Consider the following 19,530-nt stretch of genomic DNA (forward strand, 5'->3'; position numbering starts at 1 on the left):
CTGTAAATTGGCTTGTCCTGCAAAAGCGCCGTCCTCAATATAGCTGATTTCATTCTTGGTTAAGTTGAGGTCGGTCAGGTTCGTGAAGCGGTACATGGAACTGAAAAGCACAGCTTTCAGCTTGTTTTCGTTCAGCCTCAAGTCATGGACTGTGTTGTTGATATGTTGGGGGATAGTCTCATAGGGAGGCTGGTTCTGACTGCATATAGCTAGCCAAACATAGCCTTTGTCTCCTTCAATAAGCCAGCAGTCCCCGTTGGCCATGTAAGGAAACCAGGAAAAGAAGAGGAGCGGAAAAAGTGTAAGAGGGAGGAGAACTGAAACAGTGGAAGCACGCTGCATGATGTCAACAAAAAGAAAAAGGTAGAGTGTAAAGGCTATAATCAGGGCAAAGACGAAGAAGGATTTGATTGTAGGATAAAGAAAACCAGGAAAAACGTCCCCCAAAAAAGAAAAAAACGGGCCTAGGTTGGGTGCTGAAGAAGGAGTGAGGGATTTAGAATGCCTGTTTCAGCATTATGGTGATGAGCAGTAGATCCTTGTTATGTCATAATTTCTTGAACTACAATTTGAAGGGAAGCAACTTGTCTTCATGCTCTCACTGAAGACTTGACATCTATGTAACTCAGTGGCATGGGACCTTGGAGTGATCTATAGAGAAAAACATAACAAGAAATGTATTAATATATATGCGCACTATGAATTTTTAAACAAGTCAATTTCTATATTTATTTATTCTGAAAAAAGAACAAATTCATTTTTGTGGGACGAAAACGATAAAACTCCACCACATTCAATTTTGCAACGCCAAATAATACAGTTTAAACGCACAATTACTTTTAAAAACAAAACCGTCTCTTAGCCCTTTTTTCTGCCACATTTTCATCCTTATTTGGTCCTTGATTACATAACACTCACCAATACATTAATATCAAACCTTTGCTGATAACTACAATGGAATCTAAGCTGGTGCCAATATCTCATCCGCACAGATAGAACATTTGTCAGAAACAACGCAGACTATTAATAACCAAAATGACAGAACATCTTCTTAGATACATCTTCCTATAACACTATCCTGCCAAAAGTGTAAGCTCCAAAACCCATCTGCATGTTACTTGAATAGCAGTCTAGCATTTACATATGGGGAAGATTAGTTGCCTATTGCATCAAAACAGACATTGTCCTCTTGCTTGCTACTAACACACAATATGCACAAATATGCAAATTAAATGAGCATATGTTCTCTGGGAAATGCTTGCCTGACTATAGAGACATACTCAATTATACTGTATATATGTTGTTGAATAACAGCACATGGGAATGCACAAAAGCAAATCTATAGGCAAAGATAAACAGTAGAGTATTAAGTCTGCATCTCCTCATGTGCACCAGAAAAAGGTCAAAAGTCTGCTTGTACTCCAAATTCACATTTTTTTTCCAATTCCAGCTCAAAGAACTGAACTCATTACAGGCTATTCTGGTCCAGGGTCTCCAGAGATGCAAGCAAAGAAATCAAGTTTATCATCATTTTCAGTCTGCTTAGTACTGTTGAAAACTGCAAACATGAATCTTTTGCATAAACAAAGACTATCCTGCAAATAGGACCCTTTTTGTAAATGCCCTGATTTCAGGAGGAGGATGTGATCTGATTACAAGTGTTTAGACACCAAAACATAACAAAGGTTAAACTACTGGCCTCTTTCACAGCTTACAAAATAAATCTTAGCTCAAGGATATCCTTAAAAATGTGAATAATTTGAAAAGTAGGACAAAAAAATTGCACTAGTACATAGATTTTTTTTCTACTATAAGGTTAAAGGGTTATGAATAATTATTTTAGGTTGGTTTTGAAGTGAAAAAAAATCCATGGGTTTTTCTATCTATCCTAAACCATAATAACTGATTACATTAGCTAAATAAAGAATTTATCCATATATTTGCGACTTTCCATTTTTTAAATGAATATTTTCATGATAGAAGCAGCTTATTCTGCAAATTATTTTGAATATCTGAATATACAATTTGTGTATGCAAAGCCATTTTATAAAAAGAAATATCCAATAAATAAATACTTTATTAACATGCATACTGTGTCAATATATCTTAATAAATACTCCATTTAATAAACATATGTGGCCATCACATAAAAGCAAAATAAATATTTACAAAAACCGGATGCTTATTTTGTCAGTCATGGTTTTATTAATTAATATTTTTTTAATATTTATGTTAGGGTTTATTTGTGCATTTATTAATTTTTAATTTGTTTCATTAATTAATTCATACTGGTGTACTATTTTGTGACGCTTTAATTTTGAAAATAGCGCAAAATAAAATCAGAGATAAAAAATAAAAGTCCTTAAAATACGTAAACTAGCATTACATACTTAAAAATGACACTCAAAAAACACAGTTATTAGTGTTCATGAATAAATAAAACTGTGATTGGCAAAATAACTTCCCCGTTTAAAAACAGATATAGTGCTGATATTTTTATTTTTGCTTTAATTTTATGGGGATATTTATTTATTTGCTGGAGTATTTATGAAATATTTTTTGATAACAGCATTTGCTCATTTAATTTTGAAACATCTTTTCATATTTGTACTCAGGCTGAATAATATATTTTGCTATTCACCTGTTTCTCTGCTCCCTAATGGAGTAGAGAAACAGAGTATCACAAACCCAAAACAAATTTCAGCACCCTCTCTTGAAATTTATTGTGTTGCTCTCTTCTCTGAGGCTTATCCCCTCCACATGAGACATGAACTCATTTGGTGCTCTACATAGCAAACCCCAAATGGTTCACATGGCGGACATAAGAGACACCGTATGTCTGAACAAACTCATGTTTAGGGCCGTGATTACATAATTAGAAATATGGGACAAGAAGTAACACTTCTTGGGGTAAAGCATTTTCATAGCACGGACACATTTGTCAAAAAATGTAAAAATGTGTCATGATTTGATGTGGAGAGGAAAACGCAGCAGACCCAGGTTATGGTTGAAGAGTGGTAGATGATGAATTTAATGATAAACACTACAATCCAGAGTCCAGGCAGCACAGCAAGAGCGGAAGGCTAAGAGCTCATAGATGTAGTGATGTTACGTGATGTGCCGAGGCTTCGAGGCGTGTGTCGAGTAATGGAGGGGGCGTTTCCGTAAAGCGCGTATCGAGGCTTGCTTCATTTAGGGGAGGAGCCGAAAACGATGACGTCCGAAGACTCGCTGCCTGGCTGTACCACATGACTGCTTCGGGAAGTGGCTCAGATGTTGGCGCGGGGTTTGACAGCTTTAAAAACCCCACAGGCTCCATTCAAAATGTGGGTTGTTGTAGGCAAGTTGCAGTCAGTTGAGAGAGTAGATAGAGTTTTGATAGTTTGGATGGCAGAGTTTGGATAGTGGTTATTTAGTTTGAGACAGTTAGTTTGGTGTTTGGAGAGTTTAGGAGAGAGATAGATAGATAGGAGATTTAGGAGCGCGAGGACAGGATAGGAGTAGGATGGAGCCGGCGAGAAAGAGGAGGATTTCCCCTATGTGGGAACATTTTGATTTGATAAGCCCTAACATGGTAAGGTGAACTGAACATTTGCAGATGCATTAGGTTTGTTTATGAGGAACTGTATTTTTCACTGTTTCTTATTTTCTGTAAAGGTGAGGTGTTTATTGTGCTCCAAGGAGTTGGGGTACAATAATAACACCTCATCCATGTAGTGTCAAAAAAAGAGAAATCATTTGAAACCAAAAACTGTGGAGAAATTGTTGTTTCTTAATAAAAATGCATGAAATCATCCAAGTTACATAAGCATTAGCCTATTCACTACCCCCTCCCTAGTTCCACAAGCACTTTCACTGTCCTCTGCCTGATTAAGCCCAGGCCATTTTTCTAGAGTCACAGAAAAACTTTATTACACAACATGCCATATCACATGACACTACTATTTTGGGAATAATTACACACAGAGGATACATTCAAACAATATTTTATTATACACATATGTGTATACATAATTTATGTAGACAAATGATTTCGTCCTACACCTTTTGTGAAGTCATTCCCAAGAGCCATAATAGACAAAAATTCAATGCATCACACGTGTTAAGATACAGCTGGCTGTGATTATACACCTGGCCAGTAGGTGGTTTCGTGTGCACATGAAGCCTCAAGAAATGAACCCTTTCTCGAACCAGTTGGCTCAAGTGGTTCAATGCCTCATGAGGCTTCATCTCACCATCACTACATAGATGGTAGCAACTGGTAGTTCAATAGACATCTGACAACATACTGACAGCAGACAAGATGCCAAAATGAGCCAAGGACTCGATAAAGAACAAGGAACACAGGTGAGTTTAAATACAGGGAGACAATCAGGGGAAACACGAAACAGGTGTAACTAATCAAAGAGTAGACGGGACAACATAGAGACTCCACAGAACACAGAACTCTAAACACACAGAAACCCAAATCCTTACAGTATGTTTTTTTCATTTTATTATTAACTAAATTATTTTAAAACATAAAAGTAGTGTACCTAATGCAACTTTTAGTTTGTGTTTTAGTTTTAAGACCAACCAATCATTTAGGCAAAATGTCTAATTTATGTGGTGTTTGCTAAACCTCGAAATTTTGTCATTATTGGAGCTGAATCTACTGTTAAATATTGCCTTTAGCTTTCTTATCTCACCATACCACAAAAGAAGTATATTGTTCCTCAGGTGTGATTTCAGGAATACAGATGCAAATAGAAATTCTAAATGTATTTTAGAAAATGTGAACAAACTGCAGCGTCACTGAGGTGTTCCTTTTCCTCTGCAGCCATGTTGAAGTTGAAACCATCTTTGTGTAGTTGGAATAAAACATGTTCATATTTAGACCAAAGTTCTTAAATTAAACCAAGTTTTTGTTGGTGTCTTTGCTAATCTTTTTTGTTTTGGGAACCCAGGACGTTACAAAAGCAAGCATCGCATTAGCTATGTCCTGATGCAGATAAACATCTGGGTCACTCAGCGTACAAGCTCCAGTTATGCTTTACAGTTGCCATGGAAACAGATATGATTGACAGTGTCAATTTACTCTCGTGCTAAGAGAATAGGATGTTGTTGACATTTGCATCAAATCAGCATGTCTTTTCCACTCCATTACCCACAATGATAAAACTCTCCTCCATGAATTCTAATAGCTTCCAATAAGCCTTGGCTGTGACAGGTGGTAGAATTGGAGGGGGTCCGTATCACCTCTACACTATCACCAACATGACTCTTGGACTGTCAGCCTAAATGTAAATTCACTGGCTGGTCCCCGTCGCGCCTCCAGTTGCATATGATGCTGTCATTGCAAATTGCATCTCCTGTGAGTTAAACGCTCTGTATGAAATGAGGTGCTAAAACAAAAGACACACATTTGTATATGTGGGAATGCAGGGTGATTGCATATTGTGTCTTTCATTTGATTAGTGTTCACAATCTGTGTGTGGTTAGTGGTTGAATAATCAAACAGAAGCCTGTTGTACAATAACGCATTGGCATTGTCCCATTAAATATTTTTACATGGGGTCTGTACTGGCATGAAACAGGCAGAAAACATGAGTTCCAAATGTGATTGCCTGGTTACATAAAGACCCATAAGTCATTTGCTTGTACAGGTTTAATATAGGACAACACTGGGGTCTATAGTGGCACCAAGCTGGAGCAGAAACACAACACCCACTTGGATCCTAAAATGAAGTTCAATGTGGGTCCTGAACAGTTGCAACCTGTGGACAAAATATTCACTGTAAGTGGGATTCTTCATGTTGCCTATTTGGATTGACTGCATAAGTTTGATGGAACCGCATCTCAGGGCCTCAGAAGTGGCCTTATTTCAGATGCAAATAAACCATCTAACCTTGTAAAGGCAGTGCGGTTTCTCTGTGTGTGCGCATTCAAATAGATTTGAAGCAAAAATGTAAAACACTATCTGATTTTAAATAGAAAGGCAAAAATATATGTAGCCAGCTTGCCGTGTGCTGCTTAAAATGGATCGCGACATGCAGTTCTAAAACAGCATGAACTTAACCATGGTGGGATCCTCTGGACTTTATAAAACACAATACAAGTACAGGCCATTTACCCAATTTATCATAAATGGCACTCCATTTACTTCCACACCATGACTTTCAGGAGCATTTTTTCAGCCAGCTGACAGGAAGTGCTCAGTAATAAATATCTGAGTGCAACTATGCATACAATATGTAATAATATATTTTGTGACTATAGGACAGAGTGAATGTAGAGTTTTGCTAAGGGTATAAAAAGATCCTGTGCTATGATTATCCAGGTGCTTTGAGCATGTGACCCGATCTGGAGCATTTAGTACCTTTGATTAAGAGTGGATTTGAGGGTGATATGACATGACTGAGCCTTTTTTGAGACTCTTATAGTATAGTAAAATAAGAAAGGGAATATTTTTATGTCTTTGCTTGTGTTGAGAAAGTCCTCAAATAAAGATTACCTACCAAAGTGACTGGAAACATTCAGTTGCATAAGCATTTTCTCCAAACATATTGCAAAAATCTGGTTTTCTTCATTAAAGCCTCTATAATGTGTTGTCTTCTCCTACAGTGAATGTGTCATTAAACACCTAGATTTCATAAATATACAAAAGCACACACAGTCTGCTATAACCACTGTTGTTAAAAACAAAACAAAACAAAGAAAATAACTCACTGGTCCTTCACCTGAACAGCTAATAAAATATCCTGGTAAGTATTTTTAAATAAGGTTTGACAGTCTCACAGGATAAAATGCCAATTACATATCTGTTTAGGTTCTAGCTGTTAGTGATCCACACCAGCACTCTATGATTATTTTGGCAGGTGCTGGAAATGTATCTGTCAGCAGCATATTTTCCTACTAGAGCTCTCTAATTGACTGTAGGAGCATGTGTCTGTACAAACTGTGATTACTCCATCAAAGCAGCTTTGGAGAGACCACAAAACAACGAATGCTGCCTAGCAAATAGACAAAATAGTGACTGATTTGTAATGAAATTAGATTTCCTGTTCAATGTGTTTTTCTGTCATGTTTACAATGTTTTGCTTAATGTTGTTTTTTTAGAGAGCGAAGTAAATGGCTTTGCATGGCTTTTTCCTATTTTTATCATGACACTAGAAAATGCACTTCATTCATCGCACCATGAGTCAGAAAGATCTATGACGTCAAGGATTAATTTCAAGTGGGTTTATACTTGGGTATTTTAATAGATTTCTAGAAATGTCCAAAAAGAAAGAAAGGAATAGAGAAAATGAAAAGGTAAACTATGTCTTAATAAAGACATCTAAGAAGTACTGAATGCTGGGTGACCCCAAATCAACACACTCATGCAGAAGAACATTGACGTCACTTAGCAGTGCACTGTTTACGGAAGCTTTAAAAGTTTTTAAAGTTTATTTAGCAGTTTATTTAGCAGTATTGACACAAAATCATAAGTTGAATGAAGCTAATAAAGAAAGAAAAAAAAAAATTAAGCCTTAAAGGTATTTAGCTTTAATGTTATTAAAGTTAGCCTTGTTTTTGGACTGTAAGTAATATTAGGATTTTGGAGTGGAATCTTTCAAAGCAGCAGAAAGTTCTCTGAATGCTTCCCCAGAGTTGTACCTCAAAATAATTTTCATTTAGAAGTCTATAGACAATCCTTTCAATTTCATGCTTGGTGTTTGTCCTTAACTGTCATCTGTGGGACCTTATAGAGCCAAACAAGTTCAATCAACTGAATCTACTTGTGGAGTTATGTAGAAACATCTTAAGGATAAGTGGAAATAACCCCTTTTTGAGTTTCAGTGGCAAAGGTTGTGAATACATACAAAAATGTGATTTACTGGCTTCTGATTTTAATAAATTAGCAAAGCACTGTAAAAATAAGCCATCCGTGTTTATAACTATGAGGAAAGAGATTCATTTAATACAATTTTGAATAAGGCTGTAGCTTAACATTTAGAAAAAGTGAAGGAATTCAAATACTTTCCAGATGCATTGTAAATTGCCTTTTGCATGATCATCATCAATCAGAGGCATTTTTAAGGAAATGTTTCCCAGAAAGCATGATAGGATGTGTCCTCAACTCTGTTATTACAATGAAGTCCAAACATCTCATCTGAAAATTATTTCATAAAAGTGGCATTTGACCACAGTTTCATATACAACATCAGAAATGGTCAAATTTAACTGAAAGCAAATTAATTCAGAAGTTATTGGATTTCCAGAAGTAAGAATCACACAAAAGACATGAATATATGCCAAGTGATATTACATGTTGGTAATGTAATATACATTCGAAATGGACATTCAGAAATCAAAAGACTAACGTTTACATTAATGTGTGTGTTTTCTATGTGGCCTACTAGATCTGTATTCTGCCTGAGAGTCTCCTCCAGCAACCACAAAGACAACGATCCTTTTCACTCCCCAGTCTCTTAGTGCTTTCTCTTTTCTCTGTATCTTTTAGCATCACAAGATCTTTGTACTCTCCCAACTTTCACTCTCTGCCATTGCTTTTTATCTCGCAGCTTCTTTAATTCCCCTCAAGCCTTGAAATTTGTTCCTGTCTCCCACTATCCCCCAGTTTGTCTCTTTCTCGCCTCTCTCACAGTCTTTCCATCGGTTTAGCAGAGTTGTTGCACTTCCCTGTTGTCCGGGGCCCATTCCCAGGAGAGAAGTCGGTGTAGTGTTGAGAGGTTTAGGCAGTGAGCAAAACATTTCCTCTCCACTTCACACAGGACATAAGGATGAGACAAACACAAGCAGAGCAGTACGAGGCTCCTCTGAGAGTGTAACTTCATGTAGGTCTGAGAGAAACAGATGATATCGCAGTGGTCATGAGAGAAACTGCTAAAAGCATTTCTACTCTTTTGTTCAGAAGTATTGAGCGTGTGTTACTTGTGTCACTGCCAGTGGGATTTGAAGATACATACATCCCTTGTTCAAATTCTACACTTTTATGTGTTTTGAAAATCAGATATATAACACTGTACTAAAATACTGGACTTAGTTAAAGTATGTTACACAATGCTTATTTTATTTGATAACTTTTCAAATTCCATATACTCTAAGTATTTGAATTTTTTAAATATTTGAATCACTTTTTTTTAACGATACTATATATCAGTTATCAGTTATCTTAAAAAATATTACTTAAACTCTTTCACTGTGTATAACTTTCTAAAAAGCTTAAGAGCTGCTAACTTGACCAAGATAAATCTTTTCTCAGGATCTGTCAGCATCTTCACCATGTGGCTCCGCCATCATGTCTGTCAAGCAGGAAGCTGCATTCCCTCAATGACTTTTGAAGAAAAAAAAAATAGAAAATGCACAATAAGCTCCTCAATGTTACCAATGATTTTTATTCCATAGGATTTGATATGTTGTTAAGCCGTCCTTTCCTACAATAAGAGTTTCAGTTGTTCTAAGAGGCCGTTTAACAGTGTTTAGGACTGTGTTTATTCTAATTTCTGACTTTTATTCAAGGAGAACAGTTGTGAGGTCAGACCCTGATGTTGGACAAGAAGGAATTCCCACTTCCAGTCTATGCTCTGGTTCATCCCAGAAGGGTTCTCATAATTTTTGAGCAGGTAACTAGGAGTGTTTGAACTTTTTTATGAAGATTTTTGGATAATTATCAACATTGGAAAAAATAAAAGTAAAAAAGTATACTTACTGTATACCCACTCAGCACACTCAAATACTGAGTATGTCAAGCAATATGCTCAATAGACATGGTATGTGTATGGTTGCACATTATGAACAATTAATATTTTCTTCCTATTTGTGACAGTATTTTGATGCTTGATAATGATACAAGTCAGCTTTTTGAAAGTTATCAAAATGTTGCATGTCATCATGTTTGGGCACATCAACATACTTTCAGGACAGAAAACAGTCTAAGGAATGACATCCAACCAGACCACATTTATGTCGCATTTAGGTCGGATTTGGTGACTGTCGTTCTTTGAGGTCATGACAGCTTGTATTAGCAATAGAAGCTTGTAACCACTAATTTAATATTTGAATAATTCAAGCCCTGTAAAGCAATGAGTTCAAAAAGAAGGGTATAAACAATGGCCTACACGGCTGATTTAATCAGACTGAAACTGATTCAACTGGAAATAAAAAGCTCCTCGTTTCTGCATACAGAAACTAGGTTGAGGTCCAGTTAATTTACATTCATCAGCATGTCCTATTAATGTCAAAAGTGCAGCAGTTCATTTGCAAAAGTATTTACAAAATGTTATAAAAAATATATTTTAGCCTTCGAGCAAGTTGTTCTCATATACTAGTTCATTTTTCTAAACGGGGCATAAAAAGGTAAAGTTTCCACAAATTTGTATGTCCTTTTTGAGCAGATATAGCACAAAAAAAGCCAAAATATGCATTTCCATGATGTCTCTTGATCCCTGTGTTTCTAGGTCTTGACAGCTATGTGGTGCTCAAGTAGGTCAGAAAAATGTTGCAAGATATAAATAAAATAGGAAGATCTGACAGGGAGAAAAGAGCACAAAGAGAGGCCAGTGGAAAAGACAGCGAAGGCAGACATGATGAGAGACCGCATTTGATCTGTATATTCTCTGCAAACTTTTGTGGCTACGAGGAACAGAGGAAAAGTCACATATGCTGCAACATAAACTACTGCGGATGTACGGAATTGCTAAAAAAGATGAAGCCAGAAAAAATCTTCAGAAATCATACAAGAATTAATAATCTGAAGTAGAGCTGAGGACAGATCTTCAAGTTACATCTGAGGTCTGATGGGAAATTCATATTTTAGCTGCTTGTACTCCCCAAGATCTACGCTTCTCTTTTTCGTCTTTCTTCCATTTTTAATTTCTTTCTGACCTTCCTTCTGTGTGTGTCTATATTTACTTCCCTGTGCGTAATGCTTAAGACCATTGTTATCTGCGGATGCTCACCCATGACATCATATCCATTTCTTGAATGTCTTGCAGGAAGCAGTGATGCAGTGGACCGTGGCAGGCCGACCCAAAGGTCTGGGGCTAAATGGAGCAGAGCACCTCAGCAGGCCCCCAGCTGCCCACTACATAACCGCTACTAACACAGTGCAGGATGACCTGCAGGAAGACCCGGAGACATTGTCCTGTGGTGGGCCATAGGCCTGTACATTAAAAGTAGTTGGAGTTGTTCCAGTGGAAAAAGCTAAAATATACCACTGAAACCTCAGGTAAAAGCCAAACATGTGCATGTTCAAACTAAAGCACAGATATGGCAGTCATGTGGGAAGAAAAAGATTATTTCCTTGCTAAGACTTACGGTAGAGCAACTGTGACAAAGAGGATGTTTTTGAAGAAAATATGGATGTAGGGTAATGCAGGGTTACTAAGGGATGAAGTCCAATTGTCAATTGAATAATTAAAGAAACAGAAAGTTTCTTACTGATTCTCAAAAACTGTTTTTTCTATACATTGACTTTATTTCTTCGAACCCAAAATTGAAGCCAGCAAAAATATTCCTATGAAAGCTCACTGTTAATTTTCCAAGATATGTCTGACTCCATACTACTCATAGAGTCTCCAGTAAAGTAACTTATTATTTTTATCCAGAGCACTTTGTTGAAGTGGCAGGTTAATGCTAATATGTCCACTTACTGTTGAACTGAAATAACCTCTTTCAAACTCAGCTCATGAAATATTTCAATGTGGTTTTACTTAAAACTTATAGAAAAGGTTTTTTTCCTGATGCATAAAATTGATACTTTTCTTTGATCATCATAAAATTGAATTGTTAGTACTTCAGCTGCTCTCTGTGCAGTCTTGTTTCCAACATCCAAGGCTGTATGGGATATTTGAGCACAGCTTGCAGATCAGATTACATGTCTAAGACAGACAGGGAGCTAAAGCAGACTTTGCAGTCCGTCTTTCAACATGAATGTCGCCGTACAGAGCAAATTCAATTTAAAGAAGCAATAACAGGTAAACTCTGGAAAATTAATGATATGGTTTTCCTCAGTAGGTCACATGTTATGAATCTAAATACATTTTTCTGATTACTTTCTAAATAAACAAACAAAAAAAAAGATCTGTTGATCATAAGTAAAGTGGCTTTAATTTATTTGAATTACATGATGTGTGATATTCAAAAGTAGCTACATTTCAAGCACTTTGAGAGGCAGGGTAATTTCAATATTGCAAGTGCTGATCAAGGATTTTAATCTCCATTAAGGATACATTCCCCTCACTACCTGGCAAAATACATTTTTAAATGCCTTCTTATTTTTTGGTAAAATGAAGCCTTCCTGCTGGATTTTAAAGAAAACTAAATGACTGAATGTATAAACTTGTCTTCTGTAACAGATTCTGTGATTGCGCCACATCATTTTTAAAAAGAGAAACACAGCTGTTTACCATGTACTTGTTAAATACAGACATTCATAATATAAATTGCAAAATACATGCAAATTCAGTGTTGGATTGTTTCCCTTCCTGACACCTGAAAGAGTAAATCTGAACATTCAGAAAAGGCATTTCTGAATGTACCAGTAACAATCAGATGGATAGAATAACCTGATTGAAACCAATATGCATGATACTGACAAAAGCATGATTTAAACCCATTCATCCACTCACTGTTTAACCCAATAGTCTGCCAAAGGTCAAAGAGGGGGCTGACATCTATCTCCATGGTCACTGGGAGAGAGACAGGGTACACCCTGGACAGGTCAACACCCCGTCACAGGGCAATGTAGAAACACAGATCCATGCACACCCAAATTCATACCCAAGGGCAATTTGGAGAGACCAATAACCGAACAGTCAAGTTTTTGGACTGTGAGATGAAGCTGGAGTACCTGAAGAGAATCCATGCCTTCCCTGGGAGAACATGGAAACTCCCTGCTGAAGGAAACCCCAGCTGAAAACCCAGGAACCTCTCGCCGCAAGGAATCAAACAATTGAATTCAGGTGTTTCAATCACTTCCATGACCACAGGACAAAATCAACCCCTTAGGTATACAGACCGTTACTAAAGTGTTTATTAAAAAGTCTGTCACTCTCAAGAGCCTAGTGAAGTCCAGCAAGACAATATCCAGTCTTGATATTTCTTCATAACTCAATATTCACAATCAACTCTTAGCAGTATTGTAGCAAAGCAAAAGCGAGTAGCAATGACAGCAACTCAGCTATGAAGTGGTTGGCCATGTTAAATCCCAGAGCGGGGTCGGTCGATGCCGAGGTGTGTAGTGTTACACAAAGTCACCAGAAGTCTCTCTGTCTGGCAATGCAATCGAGAAATTTGGGTGACTGCATGTAAAACTTGATGAAGTGTAGATTATGGTGTGGGTTTTCATGAGTTGGACTTGGCCCCTTGTGTGTACAGATTCCTAAAATCATAGTGCAGTTATACAGAGAGAGTCACTACGTGTAATTCTTTGCTTATATGCAGCCATCTTAGTGCTGCAGCATACCAAGACATTGTAGATAAGCTTACGGTGTCTACAACTGTAGACAATGTAAACAATGAAAACAGTTTGAATGAGAGAGTTTGTTGAGAAAGAACTTGACTAGGATGTACTGAGCCCTGACTTCAACCTACAACAGCACATTTGTGATAAAATAGAGTGAAGACTGGCAGCCAGGTCTTCCTTGTGCAACATCACAGCTTGACCTCACAAATGGGCTTCTAGAAAAATAACCAGATGCCCCAATAACACACTTGCAAACCTTCTGGAAAGCACTCCCAGAAAAGTTAAAGATGTGGATCTGGAAAAGCTGGGCAAAAATCTTTTTAAAAAGTTTGTATTAATATTGGAATGTCATTAAAACATATGCGTCTCAAAACAAGTGACAAGAGCAATATAAGGTATATAAGATAAGGCATATGACATAAATTGAAAAATTTAATTGTTCTTTAGTGCAAACTTAATGAGTCTACAAAAAAAGTTTTATTTACATATATTTTCAATTAATTAGAGTATTTTGTGTCAGTCATCTAATTCACTAAGTGAAACGCATTACATAGATTAAGAGAGGCTGTTTTCAAAACTGTATTTCAATGTATTGTGATTTTACACTTACAGCTAATGAAAGCATAAAATGAAAAGGATTAGATATTTGCATCTGACCAATAAAAGCATTTTTAATGTAGAAATGTGGACATAATAAAATATATTCTTCAGAACTGTTTAAAGGGTATTTTTAAAGGGTGCTTTTAATCTGACAATTGTGCATCATTCTATTATTCTAATTTATTGAATTTGACTAAATGAAAGAAAACTATAGGAAATGTATTTACTATTCTATGCTATAATAAATGACAAGCATAAGACCAGAGTTTATGCTACTTTTGCTACTATAACCACATCTTTTTAATTACACAGCCCTCACATTTGCACAAGTGCTGCTATACCAACAATTCTTTATTGGTTGAGACATAGCAGTATACTCTCATACAAGAGCACAATAACCAACGATGCATAAAATAATGAAGTAATTTAGATAGATGAGCAAAGAGATACAATAAGAGGGGGAGTGAAAGCACACGACACATATGGCAAGAGTAAACCTTTATAGATGTTGTCTTGGGAATTATTGTCCATCTGGTACATTTGTTATACCTTTATATATATATGTATTTTTTTAACTGTGGAGGTGATGATCAAAATAAAACAGAATTCAAAATTCTAGGAATTAAACAAACTTGTTGTTTACATGTGCTGTGCTTTTCCCTGAATACATTCCTCCAAATCCTCTCAGCAAGACATCTATCAGCCTCACCATTTCAGTGTGCGTCATGAGAATTTCTAGACACCTAATTGTATCTTGCAGTGTTGACAGATTCTGAGCTGGAGGCAAACAGCTGCAGAAAAAAAATATCAAAGTAGGAAGAATCAAATAGAATTTCTAGATCTTTAATAAACTTTATTTATATATATAAATGTTTGAGTTTGCATATTTTATTCTTTTTAGTTGACTTACTAAACTTGACTTATTTTACGTCATTCAGTTTTTTTTCTTTAATATTTTATTATTTTGAAAGTACTTGCTTGGCTATAAACTGCAGCATTCCAGAGAGAGGCTTTTTAGCTGAACAGGCTTCAGATCCAAAGGTTGCTTCAGGTGGATCAAAAACACAAGATGTCTATTTGCATCCAACATTACAGTTGACTAAGGGACACAGCACTTTTCCTGCTTCTCATAATTCTTCAAACGGACAAGGTACCACTGAATACTTTATGCATTATATTTTCACAAATGAAGAGATCAAATATCCCATTTCTGCAACCCCTTCCGACTGGCTCCCTTAGCTTGATGATAGTTAGACTCAATCTCACCTCATGCTCAGGACACCTTGGTCTAAAATAGTAACACACTGTTTGCCCAGCAGCATCACTCTTCAGGAAACTGGGTTATTATCATGCAAGTAGTTATCAAAGCCTACAACTAGCTAATGGCTAATGGTGGTAATGATCCTTAGCAATACAACGTTGCTCAAATAAGTTGTGTGTTCCTGATTATTCAATGACTGAACATAAAATTCAGAGATATATCGTTAAAAAAGTAAATAAATAAATAAAACAACATGAAAATATGTTTAAAAAAAACCCAAAATAACTGTAAAGTTTAAAGCAACTACACTTGTACTATCTGGGCTCTAAAATAATGATAGGCTATAGAGGAAGTTACTAACAACTGATGAGAAACAGTAGGAATTTAAAATTATAAGATCTAATTTCCCAGGATGTGATTACCTCCTAATAATACATGCTTTTAAATTACTCACAGGATTTACACTCAGTCAATTTATTTTAATGCTTCAACTATTGGGATGACACATATATCATGGCTTGGTATGTCTCATTTTTCAGGTCACAGTTGAGTAGGAGCTCAGAATGACATAATAAAAAAAGACAGAAGATTTTTATTTTGAACATAAAACATAACCTGTTAAAAATGGAGGTAATAACGGTACTAGAAAGGGGTTGTAACAAGGTGGGCTATGTACAGTGAAATATAATTTCATGTGATTTCTTTTTTTTTTTTTAACATTTTAACATTTTTTTATCAAACATGTTATTTGACTAGATCTGGTTCTACAGATTAGATCTGTGGATTACTACAAAAGCCAGAAATCTCACATAGCTAATCCTGCCTATACCACTACATCCGTATTAGTTATATTTATCTGCTTATGCAAATACGTTGTAAATTTGTTTCAGCCAAAGGAGGTTGTGTTTCAAAATAATTGCCCCTTAACAGGTCACATTTTTGTGACTGGTGCTATGTGATAGCTCTATTATCAGGGTTGACACTGCATGCTAAGTGAAGGCTTAGAATTCATTTCCTCTATGACTAAAACCTGTTTTGTTATTCGTTTACTCATTTGTTCAAGTATTCCAGCTCACTAACCTCCAACTCCAGGTAAGGACAGTGTGCAGCATCTTCTCCAGTGACTATTAATTTATTTTATTAGCAGTGAGTCAGCAGCCACACCAGGCAATGAGTCATGGTTAATAATATTGAAAATGGCATTGACTATTTGTGGCCCCAGATGGGTGGCTTTTAATACAGCAGTCTGTGGGATTGCGCCATGTACTGACTCATATAGAAAACGGACTGACACATATGACAGAAAAACAAAAACAAGAAGAATATATTTTTTATAAAGATATGGATGTGGAAAAAAGACAACACTTCTTTTTTATTTTTATATTTTTACCTTACAATATCAAGTTTTTCCTTCATGTTGATTTATTTTTTACATGTTTTTACTAATATTAAGAGTAGACTCCCTTTTCCTTTCTCCACATTCCTGTCTTCCCACTGCCAGCATAAAAAGATGTGATAAAGATGTTTCCCAAAAAACCTGCTTGTCAGTTATGACTGAATATGCATTAATGAAATATTTTCAGAAATGTCCTGGCACGTGTAAAGAAAGACATTCTTTCAGTCAGGACGAAGGTGTGCTTTTGTCAAGAAAAGAACTAATATCTACCCTGAAGAGATTAAAATGATAGAAATGCAAGGATAAAAGTAAAGCGGAGGGCATTGTGTGGGTGTGTGTTCGCTTGTTTTCCAACATGTCCTTGTGCTTCCCCAACACACTCACACAAGAGTCCACATACAGTAAGAATACCTAAGCATCTGCGCCTGTAAAGCACTTAAATCCAGTCCTGTAGCAGTACAGGATAGGTGGAGCTTTCCATGTATGCATGTGTAGTTTTTAGTTTTAATGTTTCCACAATTCAGTTGTTTTGGTTAGGGGATGATGCTAACAACCGTCTGCACTGCTAAACTAGGCCACTGCCTCGCCTCGGGCAAATAAGACATGGAGAGACAAAGAAATTGGAAGGAGGAGATTGAGGAAAGAAAAAAAAAATAGGTAATGAACTTATTACATGATGTCAAATACGATGTGTCTGATCTCAAATGTTAATGTGATGTTAATATGGAGAAGAGATGTTAGCAGTATGTAGGTATGGAGTTTCTTCAAAAACTGGATTTTTGGGAGCATTTTTTTATTCATAGATGGAAAATAAAAACTTTGTGTCAAAATCTGCCAAAAATAGACATTTTAAGTATTGTTCTCACTGAAGATATATTTGCAAGTTTGTGCAAATAGCTATCTTTGTTGTAGACATTTCTAGAGTAAAAGCTAAATTGAAGACTGCCTTAGTTGAATGGAATCATTTCTGGTGGTTTTCATTTTGACATGTAGCTAAGTGAAATGGACTTCTATATCGCAACGAAAGAAAGTTTTGATTACTAATTTCAACTTTGCAAACACTCTAATTGACCTAGAGAAGTAGATTGTTAACAAATCTTAAGTTTCAGTTATATTAATTTGTTGGAACTGCTGTGGGTGCACATAATTATCTCAAGAGTTTGTAAAAAAAACAATATCCAACCATTTCTTAAATATAATCAAATTGAGGATTAGATTTTCCCACATTTTTTTTCAGTTTGAAATTAAGTTACTTTTCATTTTTAGCAAGCGCTGCATATACAGTAAGTGCGGCTCTGTACGATGGTGCTAAAACATAAGTCTTTTGTCTTTGTCTATTCTTGTGACTGTTAGCAGCATCAGTAATGAGCAATTTGAAGAATGTCAGACTAAACGCCAACTTGCTGAACAACGTTGATGCTTTTTTTATAATTTTTTTTATTTTTAATTTCTCACCGGGTCAGATTTTTCTGAAAACATGTTTTACTTTTGAACTGTGACAGAGTGCGAACAATAAAAATAGACAACCTGAGTCTTAACTATCTGATAACCTTCTCTTCCTCACCTGTCCAGATCATACGGTGTCCCATCTGTCAATTTCACCCTTCATCTCTCCTCCTCCTGCTCTCTCCTTCTCTCTCTGCTCATCCTTACTTAAGAATGCAATCTTGGAGCATAACCAAATTATAGTTATTTTATCTGATTAAATAAGAAGATTTAAAAAAACATGTTTTGTTCAGTGATATATCTTCCAAAAATAGAAATACAATTTGCACTTATCTATCATAATTTCATTTTGTTCAGCTTTGTGAGTGATGGACTTTAATCTTTGAAATATTCATCATTTTACCTTACTGGAGCTATAGCAGAAGAACAAGTGAACCTGATGATTACCTTCCTCTATTCCTCATAGTAAACCCATTGCATGAACATTGATAAAATTGACCTATTGCTTTGTAGTAAGGTGTGTGTATCTTATAAATTACTACAGTTATGCTCCCCCTCCATTTCAAAAATTATTTCAATAGAATTCCAGTAAATGAACAATGCACACTGTAGGGCAGACTGTCTAATATCATTTAGGAAAGTAGCTATTGTTCAAGCTTCCGTGTCTTATCGAGCATAGCATCCCTGGTATTATAGTAATTTATAGTAACTCCTACTTCTCACTTCTTTTAGACAACACACTAAAATCTGGATTCTGGAAATCCAAAAATGTCAACACGGCTATATTAAAATATGTACCTTGAGATTTTCTTACTGACTTTTTACTCAGTAGTATTACATTTGCTTGTTCTTTTTCTTATTTCTATGTTTTCGTATTTTTAATAACAACCTGGCAAGATGTAAGTTAGTCACTTGGGTATAATTAATGTTTATTAACATGTATTGCCCAATATTTTAAAAAGTAAACTGATCTGAACAATGAAAATACCAACAAACAAAAAATTATTGATAACAATCAAACTGAAAATAACGTTAAGGATTTATTTGGTTTACTTATATCACATCATAACCAGTTGTTTTAAAAAAAAGAATCATTAATAATTTTTAAGAACAAGATCCTAAAAAAAGGTTTGGTTAGTAAAAGAATATTTAGGTATGCAACATAAAACAATGATGGTATTTTTGTGAATACCATCATTAGAAACTGCTACAGTTTAAGCTTATCTTTTGCCAAGATACACTTACCGGTAATTATTATTTTTTTTTTATTATGCAATTTTAGCAAATATTCCATGCAGTTATGATATAAAGACAGATTTCATGAAAGTCAAATTATATCAAAAACTGGATATGACTCAATTCTAATTATTACAACAT

At 35.7% G+C, this 19,530-nt stretch overlaps 1 protein-coding gene across 1 annotated transcript in view; it reads right to left on the minus strand.

Moving 5' to 3' along the window:
* elfn2b (extracellular leucine-rich repeat and fibronectin type III domain containing 2b) overlaps positions 1–19,530 on the minus strand; it is a 68,019-nt gene that overhangs the window by 11,583 nt on the left and 36,906 nt on the right. Inside the window, exon 3 of the mRNA XM_028042618.1 lies at positions 1–651. Coding sequence (XP_027898419.1) covers positions 1–342 — 342 coding nt within the window. The 5' untranslated portion in view covers positions 343–651. The remainder of the gene's footprint in view (positions 652–19,530) is intronic.

This window comes from Xiphophorus couchianus, chromosome 16, assembly GCF_001444195.1.
Source record: "Xiphophorus couchianus chromosome 16, X_couchianus-1.0, whole genome shotgun sequence".
Classification (NCBI taxonomy): Eukaryota; Metazoa; Chordata; class Actinopteri; order Cyprinodontiformes; family Poeciliidae; genus Xiphophorus; species Xiphophorus couchianus.